At 37.8% G+C, this 12,570-nt stretch overlaps 1 protein-coding gene across 1 annotated transcript in view; it reads right to left on the bottom strand.

The window, feature by feature from the left end:
- Positions 1-12,570, bottom strand: part of PEX7 (peroxisomal biogenesis factor 7) — a 46,657-nt gene that overhangs the window by 22,229 nt on the left and 11,858 nt on the right. The window contains exons 6-8 of the mRNA XM_009882330.1: positions 6,849-6,955; positions 6,336-6,449; positions 1,985-2,040 (exon numbers count right to left, since the gene is read on the bottom strand). Of these exons, the coding sequence (XP_009880632.1) occupies positions 1,985-2,040; positions 6,336-6,449; positions 6,849-6,955 (277 nt within the window). The remainder of the gene's footprint in view (positions 1-1,984; positions 2,041-6,335; positions 6,450-6,848; positions 6,956-12,570) is intronic.

The raw sequence follows: 12,570 nt of genomic DNA, 5'->3' as shown, positions 1-12,570 counted from the left end.
TGCTTTCAGTAACATGAGGTAAGTGGGAAAAGGCAGTGTTCCGAATCTGGACAAACCCCAGCAGTCTCTCCACAGCCTCCTGGCCTCAGACCAAGGGAGGCAACAAAACCTTCCAAGACATCAAGTTGGGTTGGCAGATGGATGCTTCAAGAGGCAATGCAACAGGAGGCAGTCTCCAGTGATGATGTACATTTTTCTTTTGGTGCAGACACTTGATTCAGGCTCAGCTGACTCTGACACCTCCCCAGACTGAGCTTGTTCTTGCTCACGCATTTCCAGGGCACTAAATCTGTTCCCTAGCTCCAACTTGTGTTACCACAAGTCACAAGTTTCCAGCCTCCCCCATTATGGGAATCTTTATCCTTATCCCCTGCTGCTTGAAGCATAGTCTGTAACTGTCCCTCCTTTCTTGCACTGTGGGATTTGGGCTCTCACCTCTGAAAGGTATCTGTGAAAACCCTGTCAATCTTGCATTCACTATCCTTGATGGTATGCAGTCTGCTTATCTCCTTCAGCTCCTTCACCTCAGTACCTCAAAGAGAACACATCTCCCACTGGTGAGGCCGCCATCACCGCCACCCCAGGAAGAGGCACGAGGCACTCCCTGCAGCCTAAGACCTGGAAGGCAACATCCTCTCTAGCGCCATCAAAGCTGAAGACTCACATGTGCCAAGGACAACTGCTCCAGCAACTGTCTCCCTCTGGAACATCACCATTGTCACTGTACAGTCTCAAGCAGTCCCACACCATCTATAGCAGAATTTGGAGCCCCTTTGCACCCCTGCATGTTTCTGTTAGCTGTGTTCTGGGAGCTGCAAACAAGAGCTTGGATGAAAACAAGAGTATTCCAGCTATACTACTCTTCCAGTAAGATTTCTGAAAACACACAAAATTCCTACAATGCTTAGCACGCTAACTTAATGATGCAACTTTATGTGACGTTATGGCATAAGAATATACAGATTTATGATTTAGAAACAGGCACAGGCACTGAGGGTTAGCAAGGTTTCCCTTAGGAAACAGAACCTTTCTGTATTTGGTGTCAGGCCACTTCGGATACAACCAGAAGTGACATTAATTGGGATGGTTTGGGCAAGTGGGATAACCTTGCATTCACTTGTGGAGGCAAGAGAGCTTCGCCCATTTGTAAATGTAATGCCTGCTATATTCAGTCCATGTTATAAAATTAAAATGTAGATCAAACAATGTGATTGAAATATTCAGGAATCTACTTCATAGCATATTGACTTAGAACGCCGTGTATATTAGAGAAGTTCTAATATGAATCATAGAATCATAGAATGGTTTAGGTTGGAAAGGACCTTAAAGATCATCGAGTTCCAACCTCCCTGCCATGGGCAGGGACACCTCCGACTAGACCAGGTTGCCCAAGGCCACGTCTAGCCTGGCCTTGAACACCTCCAGGGATGGGAGGTGGACGAAGTCAAACTTCTTTAGGACTTTTAATCAGCTTTGAATCAGCTGCACTATAAAATCCTCAGCAGTATCAGATATACTGGAGAGCCATGGGAACTTGCAGAAGTACTGTCTAAAGAACTTCAGCATACACACTGTGGAAGAATACTGAAGCTTCCTCAGATAATAGTAGGACAAAAACTTTGTTCATAAAAAGCTTAAATAAAATATGTCACAAAAACATACGAAGTCACCCACCCGCATTCATTTAAGAAGTTATTACCTTCTTATCAGACACTATCACATCCAGACACACAACTACGTTCAGCAGAATGATGTGAAAAGGATTACAGAAAACATCTGTCAGAGCAGATACCATTCAGAAGAGTGACTGAGCTAGCCTGAAAGTGAAGAACCCAGACGTATTCAACACAGCTTATGAAGAGAGAAAACATTCCATAGCAACATCAACTGCACTTCAGTATGTCCACTCTAAAACTGTTTTCCATTGCAAACCACATTAAAATGGATTATCTTTCCACTTTTATCCAATAAAAAAATACTGTACCTCACAGTAAAATCATAGGAGCAAGAGGCCAATAAGGTTGCATGGAATGGTGAAAACTGCAAGAAAACAAAACAGAACAAATTTTAAAGTAAAAACATTGTGAAGTATACAGACCTATAAGCAGAAAGTTACCAAAGTTTAACCATTTAAACTGTCTTCCTAGGTAGCACATCATGCTGCAACAAAATAGACTACATCAACAAATTTCCCTGCCGTGCTTCTATTTACAAGGATGCTCTATGGGATCCCGGTTTGGTTTGATTTCGTTACAGCAGTGGCAAACAACCCTGCTGTAAAGTTAAGAAGTTTTAGGAAAGTCATATAAAAAGTGATTAAATCCTGCTTTTGGCTAACAAGCTGAGTACCATCTCATTATATAAAGCAAGTTTTAGAAAAGCTATGTGACCAGTTTATTATTTTAGGAGAGAGAAAATTTGTGCCATAGTGCAGAGAATGTAAGATATATTACTGTCATCAATTCAATGTGTTGAAATTATTTACAGAAATAGGAAAATTGGAGGTAAGTTGAAAAACCAAGGGCAGTATAACGTCATTTTGTAATTTCCCCCTCTCCTGCAGGGCATTTTACGGGACACACTCTTCTACGGACTCTTGCAGACAGGTCTAAGGACTGCAGCAATAAGGATGAAGTTAGGCGAAATTTGTTCACCTCAGCTCCAGCTTTTTGGAAACCCTCAGTTTCCAACTATTTTAAGGTCTGTATTTCTCAACAGAAAATACACAAGATATTGACATAACTTCAGTTTGACGTGCAGGTCCCCCACATCATGGTTCACAGGTAAGAGTCTTCCTGCAAGACTTCCAGTATTATTCACGGCTACTACAAAGTCAAAAGTTAAGCCTGGGCTACAGCCACAAATATCCAAGTTGCCAAGACAGCAGTATATGTTGTTGCCTTCTGAACTCTGCTGACAGAGTTCTCTTTACCGTAGCAGAATTGAGGGATGTGCATGCTTGAACATTAACCTCCCCAAATCTCCTATAATTTTTCTGCAGGGAAAAAAAAAAAATCACAACAAAACATCTTTTTCTTCTGCACCACAGGAATATAAATAATAAAGGGGAAGAAGTCTGATGGGCAGCAAAAAACAATGGTGCACTTCCCACGTGTCCCCTTTGCATCTTTGTCCACATAGTTTCAGAGGAAGAAAAAACATCTTGTCAAAGCTGAAAAGCTTTGTCATTAACCTTAAGTATCCTAGAAACTTACCTAAGAAAACTCTATCAAAATACTTAGCAGAGCACTACACATGTAAGTTGAAAGAATTTGTGTAATGTCTTTCTGCTACAAAGAGAACAGAATATTTTAAAATTCTGTTCCACTTAACTGTAATATAAAAATATTACAATTTTATCATCTGAACAGTTGTATACAGACAGAAGAGACCAACATATCATCCAGCCTAACCTCCAATATTTCACATATCATTCATCCAAACATCTTTTTAGGTAAACTCAAAAACCATAACTACATTTCAGTATAAGAGATTGAAGCCAGCTAAGAATATGAGACAGCCAAACGCACTAATGTCAAAATCCCATGAACACAGCTCCAGATGACCTCAGCGTGCTGATAATGCCCTGAACTGCAGTAAAAGATCACAAGAAATCTGCAGGAATTCTGACAATATTGTGTTGGATAGAATTCCTTGCCAGCCTCAGATCTGAGAGTCAACACAATCCTGAATAAGTGAACAGAATACAAAGAGAACTGAAGAGTGAGATTTCATGGTTGGTTTAAGTTAATTTAAGAGTGCACTGTTGCCAAGACTCGTGGCCTTCCCTTCCCTTTCCACTTCAGGCTGTGTGCACATGCCCGCTTCTTTGTGTCAGGGCTTGCAATTGTGTGATTGAACAACAAACTGAGACAGCTTAGTGATCCAGACAGAAACTGGTCACTTTTCAGGACAGGATTTTCAGTCAGAGCAATCAGCTGAGCCCGCTTGCTGCACAGCTTTATAATTGCTAGTGTCAGCACAATGTAGGGGAAGGGACATCAGTAGGGACAGCTGCCTCTATTTATGTAGCATCCTCTTCTCTCTCTCCATTTAGTATGACTGGTGAGTTATACCACACAAGCATAGATATGCTGCACCACCTCTAAGTGCTGGCCCACATTCTCATATCTTATGTCTACAGGGACTGTGTCTATCTTGAAATGGAAGCTATAAAAGCCTGCTAATATGGAACATCAGTCGTGTACTCACATACCTGTCCTTTGCACATGTATGCATATACAGCTTCCCCTTAAAGTGTCTCCTTAAAGCCACTTAGTGAACTGATCTCACAGGTGTGTGCGAAGAAAGTTCTACTGCTGGCCCACTCGTAATAACCTTTTCAAGGCATTTTAAGAAAACAGGGACCATGATGGGCCATAAAATGGAAACTCAGATGAGATGGTGTAAGAATATGAAAGATACCCTACCTGGTCAGGCTTCCAGCCCAGTGCTCTATGTTTACATGACAACTTCTGCATTTTAATTTCTACCAAAAGCCTCTGGTCCTCTCAGTAGATACCACTGAGAAGAGCCAGGCTTTGTCTTTTCTATTTCCTTCAGTTATTCATACACAGTGACTAGATCCTCCCTAAGCCTTCTCTTCTCCACACTAAACAAATCCCAGCTCTCTCAGCCTCTCCTGGTAGCACACAGGCTCCAGTCTCTTAATCTTCTTTGTGGCCCTTTTCTGGCTTTACTCTAGTATGTCCATGTCTCCCTTGTATTAGGAAGCCCAGAACTGGATCCAGCACTCCACATGTGGTCTCACTGGTGCAGTGAGTAGCAGGGAAGGATCACTTCAAACAACCTGCTGGCAACGCTATTCCTAATGCAGCCCAGGATAATAGAGAGTGGAGGAATTAGAGATGCTATCCTTGTCTAGCTCTTCTGGTATCTGTTTATTGACAGGTTGCTATCCATGAACCTGATGACACTGCCTGCCTATGCAACGTCTTGCACAGAGAACTAGTTCAAGAAGTCTACCATCTAATGTGTAAAAGAGATACTTCCATCTGTCTGTAAACTCATCTTCAACTAGTTTCATCAAGTGTCCTTTAGTTCTATTATCACAGGTTATGGTGAATAACAATTCTGTATTCACTTTCTCCATTTTATCATGAAGACAATGTGCTATGAACCCCATAGTGGCAGAGCTTTTTTAAAAGATCCCACTGTCAAAGAGTAAGAATATGACAGTCTGTATTGATTGATACTGTATTGATTCATCTATCTTAATGGCTGTCAAATTGGAGTTGCAAAATGATCTTGTTTAAAAAACAAGAACAAACAAACAAACTTGAACAGCACTGCTAAATGTTCTTCTGCTATGAAAAACATTTCACAGAGCCAGATTAGTGCATGGTCATACAGGAATTAAATTAGAAAAAAAGACTGTACAGCTACCAGCAGCAGGGATAGCAGGCAATGGTAGCTGGGATAAGGAGGAGCAGGACCTTCTCAGGCTGTCTGGCCACAAACAGGATTTATGATATAGAACCACTCCCTGAGTCACAACCTTTTCTGACAAATTACAACCTAAACACAGTAACTTTTAAAGTTGTTAGAAACACGTCAAAAATTCCAAGGGCATGTGAAGCAAAATACTGATCCAGGATTATTTTTTTCTGTCAATTCAGACTTTCTATAAAATATTAATAAACATACTTGTTCCTGAAAGGCTTTAAAAGGATCAGGTATTATCTGACTAATATTAAAAAAAAAAAAAAAAAAAGCACTGACCAATATGAAAAAAAAAGGTCATCAGATATCTAGAACAAATTCCTATCAGTGGGTGATCTAGTAGTACACAGACCCCGTATAGTCATCTGTAGCCTTTCACGCATAAAGGTTCAAAATGTCTTTGAACATATTAACATTTTCTTTGTATACACAAAAAATACTATTCACAACAAGTCTATACCTTGCCTTATGTGAATATTGACCCTTTGTATAGAAAGAAAAAGGCACAGCACCATTAAAAAAAAAACAAAACAAAAAAACAAACAAATAAGGGAAGGCATTTTCTCTGTCTCAAATTTCCCATATAACTTAGCTGAAGTAAACCTCTCAACCCTCTCTCAAGCTCTCAAACATTCCTCATGGAAATACACTGACTTCGAATACATCATTCACTTTGAAATCCTAGCAATCTGCTGAACATCAAAATGTTTTACAGTGCTAAAATTAAGGCTTTCAAGAATAGTAACTGTAGCATCTAAGTTCTTCAACACCGGTTGTTTTTTTCCTAGTTATTAGGTAATATAAAATATTACTGCTTTCTAGAAAAAATTGGGTAACAATTCAGTGGAGATGGGGAATAAAACACAACTTACTTTTACTCTTCTGATAGCATAGGTATGACCAAGCAAGACAAACACCGGTTGCCGGATGTTCCGCAAATCCCAGCCTTTCAAGCTACAGTCAACCGCACCAGTTACCAGCAAGTTCTGATGATTTGATGAAACACAGATATACCAGGAAAATTTAATTATTAAATTGCAGTGAGGCATGTGTTGTTTACAAAAGTTAGATAACAATACAGATGAATAAATCATTAATTTACACACTGGAGACCTCATTTAAGAGAGCAGAGGAATACAAACTGTTTCTCCACTGTGGACTACTCTGTCCACTATACAAAAGAATAAGCAAAACCTCTGATCTACTTGGGCCGTCTGTCTGTTGGAACAACACTCTTCTGAAGATGTAGTAGTGAATGAGAGCAACAAAGCAACTAGACATGTTTTTATAAAGAGAAGATGCATTAATGTTGCAGTAAAAAAACCCCCACACTATTTAGTAAGAGTAGTTCAATCAGGAAAGCAGTTGGATGAACAGGTTTATACCTCATCATATTTGCACCAGTCACAGCTCAAGATCTCAGCCTGGTGGGCCGGTATCACAAGTTTGACTCCTGGGGCTTTCACATCCCAAACTCTTAAAGTCTGGTCACCTGAAACAAAGAGAAATTGATTCAACATTGTTGAATTAGTTATGAGACACAGTTAATCCACTAGTACTTAGTAGACAACCATTACTTTGCTGTATGAAATACAGACTATTATATGAGGACACTCACGCCAAATAAAGCAAGCATATTATAGTCAGAGGTCAGGGTGACGCACAAAAGGAAACAGAACTTACTATTGCTCTTTCATTAAGAAAAAAACCCACCAAACTTCATTTTATTACTAACGTTTTCATTATTTTTTAAACTCTGATTTGAATAAAAGGAGATGGGGTAAATAACTTAAATTACATTTAGTTACATTCGGAGCTTAAGGTCCATTTAAAAATGGACTTAGAAGACCAGACTAATAAAAAAACTTTCTCTGTAAGCCAGCTGAGAAAAAGTACCTAAAGACATGCTTTTGGTGTGCAGAAAAGTGAACAGTATTTAAAACGCAACTTAAAAAGAATCTTAAGATTCTTTCAATGAAAGGAAAATTTAAGATGTATGCATTACACATACTCATCATGTGCAAAACCTGCACAGTTACTCTCATTTGTTGAAATATTGGAAGATAAAGTAACTGCTGTAGCTGTGACACATATTAAAGGCAACATCTGCTTTAACCTCAGAGCACATACACATACCTAACCACGTGCACACACACACACACACACACACAGATCTTCAGAGAGCAATGAAGGGAGTCCAGCTTAACTTAAGAGCTGGCAATCACCTGAGCCTCCCTATTTACCTCCAGCCATAAACTATCTTCTACCCTTAAAGATCTTTAGAATTTGTGTATATCCTTCTTACAATATCAGTTCCTAATGGCTTACAAAGACAGGGAAAACTGCATCAGCTGATAAGACAACCATGCTTTTGAATTTTTTTAATCGTCATTTTCTCATTAACCCTGAATAATAAGCTTTGTATCAGCAAAACTGGATTCTCCAGCTTATTTGTTTACAGAGAGAGAAAATTAATTAGAATTCATGATTATGCCTGTGTTCGTTCAAGACACAAATGACATCACTATAAGGTGTATCCAAACACTCATTTCTACAGACAGCATGTATCAATACTACCTAAATCAAAAAAACACTGGTTTACCTTGCTACTAAAGAAATTACTAATGCTTCTTTACCAGAAAGATTTCTGGAAATCCTCAAATTGGTTATCACCAATAATTATGATTTTTATGCTGTTTAGAGACAAGCATTTTGATGGGTTTAGTGCCCAGTTGGTCACTGGGCTTAAAATATACAGCTGGGCACACAAAATCATAGCTCTTTTCAAGAAACTGGCTACTGTTCAAACAAAACCATCCCTAGAGCCACAATAACAATATTCCTATTGCACGAACTACCAGGCCCTGTAGATTTTGCAAAAAGATACAAAATGTTTGGAAAGTTTGAATACAAAAATGAAGCTAGGGAGAGCTTGGTTCCACTACAAGACTGGCCTTACGACTGTGGTACTACACAGATTACGGGAAGCTTTGCTCTGATGGTTGGTTGGCTTTTCCTCAGACTCCATGATTGTGAGAGATACTGTGCTCTTGGTGGATAAATTCCCTACCTGTAAGGTGGGAACAACACATGATTTCTCACAGTTTTCAATCCCTTTGCCTATTTTAAACCCGTCAAGAGCAAGACTGTTGCTCAGTATATGTATAGCACTCCTGACAATGACAGCCTGCAGTCAGCTGAAGCCCCAAACATCACTACAGTGCTTATAAAAACACGGCAACATATGGAGAGGAAGAAACATGACCAGCAGGGTCTTGGCAAAAAAGAAAGGTAGTATGCCCATCCACCCACCATTAGCCTTGCTAATCTGCTTGCCTGCAGAGGACAGATTTCAGTTTGAGTCTTAAGTCTTTCTGAGATATTATAATGGACTTCTTAAAAAGCTTTTATTTTAATTTCATCAGATAACATAGATTTGAAGGGGAAACAGATATTTCACTACAGACAGGATCATTTTTCCCAAGCAAGCAAATAAATAAATAAATCCAGGTGAACTAGAATGAGCTGCTACAGAGATGGGCCACAGTAGCATTATGAGGGCCAAAAACATTTGGAAAAGTAAGTTGCTCAGCCAACAACAATTTTGACACTAAATACACAATTGCCCCGATTATTTCTTTTTTAATAGAAAATGCTGATGCACAAGAAAAAAGAGTTATTCTCCCTTTCTTTTTTTCCATTTCTTTGAAAATGCTAGACTTAGCTGTTATTAATTCTGGCTGGCACTATTTGTGAAATGGTTTTAATGGAGTAACATAACATGCAAGTGAACCTTTCTGTGAATAGAACAGACTGAATTAAAGCCAAAGGCAAATCCAATTTTTCCATTTAAGCTGTAAGTGGAAGAATCAGATTAATAAAAAAAAAGCCCACAAACAGCATAATCCTGATACATTACACATTTTAACAAACTTTTTTTTTACCTCAAACATCCTTCCATGACCTCACAATATATATATATATTTCACATTTCATTTCAACAAAAATTGCTGTTAACATTTTTTGAATTTCCTCATTTCCATGATTCTTTCCAATCTGCATTACAAAAGATGCATTTCTTCCATATGGTAAAGCAGAACTGGGATAAAAATAATAGAAATTACAAGTAAAGCACACCTAGTACAATCACATTCACTAACAGCCACTTCTAGTTGGCATTCGAAAGTAAGCAACCACAAAGTGGCCAACATTTCCCCCCCCAAATATTTCTATTTTTATAAGAAGCAATTTCTCTATGGTAACAGATTTTTGCTGGTCTGTTAGATAATTATGATTCAAGATTTGTTTGTATATTGTACTTGCTTTCTTTCATTTTAATGAATATTTGTGAAATCTTGGACGAATCAATAGAACTACACAATATATACTCATCTATTCAAAAATTTTGAAAGAGATGCTAATCTACAAGTATATCATGCCCTTACATGGGATAAAGACTCCTAATGTGAATGACAATGTATGATAGCGAAAAGATATGGTTTATTTAAGATTCAAATTTTATGTAGGTTTTATACTGGCTTTTTACTCATAGATGTGTTTTACCCAAGTCCATAAATCATAAGCTCCTAAGTCCTGTGACAAAAAACAGCTAAGCAATCATTGCCAGATAGTGCAGAGGCACAACATTAACTATAAAAAGTAGCCAGGTATTTGGGAGATTAATAAAAACCCAAGAAACCTTAAACACTATCTGAAGGCAAAAACGATTCTAACCAGGACAGATACAATGTTTTTCAAGAACCAAAGTACTGTTAGCTTAAAGTTTTACTTAAAAAAAAGAATCTGATTTTTAAGTTATAAAGCAAGAAATCTGATCTTCTGACACTGTTCTCTCATGAAGAAAAAAAAACCAAACACACAACCAAATAACGTATCTTTAATTTATTTAGGAAAAGAGTTCAGCATAAAAGATGCAGGTATTGGCATATATGGTGTAACATCAAAGAAATCTTGATTGAAGTACTTTGCACCGCCACTGCATGATTACAAGTTAACGTTACTTGCTTACTTGTATGTATTTTTAAATACTAAGCCAGATCAAATTATTTAGCCAGAATCAAATCGAAAATCTGTGGGAGAATAAAGAGCAGAACCCAAATCTCAGGAGTCTCAAACCCAATCTTATTAGGCATGTTAAAATGATGGTGTCTATTTCTATCATAGACAGTATAAGAGAAGCTAGAACATGATTAATAAAGCTCATGAGATTCCACACAAAGAGACAGAAAGAGTGACACAAATAACACCTTTACTTAAATCACCCAACATGACTCTACTGAATGCACAAAATCTATTTCCATGTAGCACAACCTAGATATCAAGTAAACACAATTACCAGTGGAAACGTACTTTCCAACTGGTAATTTTTTGGTCTGATACAAAATGCTGTAAAGCTAAAAATCAAAAGAACTTTAAGGTATTTCAGAGAAGACTTCAATAGAGTCTTTTTCTGAAAAGAGTAAATGGTTTTAAAAAAGTGAAAACTTATTTCAGTTTTTTCCAATATGATTAAAGATAAACCTTGGGACAATTTCTTTTATTTCAAAATTGACCTCTCTTATGCCTTATTATTAAATCATTCTTCAGCAAATGGCAATATGGGCTTGATACCTAACTCTAACCCAAAGGACCCAAAACATATTAACTTACTGTAAAAAACTGTTACTGCATTTTTCTTCTCAACACCAAACCATTATTTTACAATACGAGATTCTAATGTATAATAGTATAACCTGAAAATGCTTTATATTCTAGGATGTGCTGCACATAATACTTTACTATGGTTAGCATGTACTATAAATTGTGGGCCAAACTCATTTCCTGAGAAATATTTCAGCTTGCACATTAGAAGTTGATTTAGTAAAGCTTAAAGAGCACAAGACTCAGATGAATTCAATACTCTGCTGATCTGTCTTCAAGCAATAGATTGCAAATAAAAACATCCACCTCACTTCATTGCATAGATTTGACACAACAAAGTAAGCAAGTAAATTATATTTTAATAGCTTCTAGCATAAACAGCAGTTTAGCTAAACTGCAACAAAACACAGTAACTCTATAGTCAGTTTGTTCTCTAGATGCTCAATTTGTACAAGGCACCATGCAGTAAATTGAAGCCTCTTATTCTTTTATCCCTTGAGGATTTGGATTCCAAAAATGACCAAGTTTTGCAAATCCTTGAACCTTGTTCATGACGGCCTTTCTTCCAGCACATTCAACAAGCAAATAACCAGGTAAGAACGCACAAGAAGCAAAGAGTGGACCCACACCACACACAAACTAATGGAGTATAAAACTCTAGTGAAGTGTTTTGGAACTCATGACAAACCACTGTCATAGCAGAACAGAAGATTATTTCCTTCAGCTTTTTAGGAACCTGAACAAACACAAATATTTTTTGAATTACTTGTCTGCAAGTCCCACTCCCCAACAGCTCCTTGTCTTGCCCTGTGGTACTTCTGAAGCAGGAATGTAAGCTGAAGCTTCAGAAAGCTGGTCAAAGACCTGACAACCCCAAATTTGGTCCAGGAACTTACACATGGAAAACACCTCTTTACTGAGGAGCTGCACTCAAGGTTATTCCTTGAGAACTAATTCAGTAACCATCCTCTTAGTAGATGTACACCTTCCCCAGCTCATTATTTCATACAAAATAATTTGCTTTTAGTTTTCTTTCAAAATTTGGATCCCAAGCACAGGAAGGTGTGCCAAGACTACATGCCAGCCTGATTTATGAAACTGCAAGCCCTTAACTACATGCATTTGTCACTAAGAGACCAGTAAGCAAGAAGACAAACTTTTTAAAAGGCAACTCACTGTATCAGGGCTGGCCATAAAACAGAATATGAGATAAACAATGTTTTTTAATTTTAACCTTAAAGTCTAGCACTGAATGGAAGCTTACAAAGAGTGGAGGATGGATTTACAAGTTCAGCAAAGCTACAGTTCCCCAACACTTCTGTCAATAATAAAAATTTCTCAGAAATGATCACACCTTGTTGTGGTATAAGAAAATTTTTCACCCTGGGCTTTCAGTCTGAAAAATAAGTCTTTGAGTAAAGAATACAAATAATTGATCTAAATACC

Source organism: Charadrius vociferus, unplaced genomic scaffold (genome assembly GCF_000708025.1).
Source record: "Charadrius vociferus isolate BGI_N301 unplaced genomic scaffold, ASM70802v2 scaffold13, whole genome shotgun sequence".
Classification (NCBI taxonomy): domain Eukaryota; kingdom Metazoa; phylum Chordata; class Aves; order Charadriiformes; family Charadriidae; genus Charadrius; species Charadrius vociferus.
This window is presented reverse-complemented; position numbering and strand designations above follow the sequence as displayed.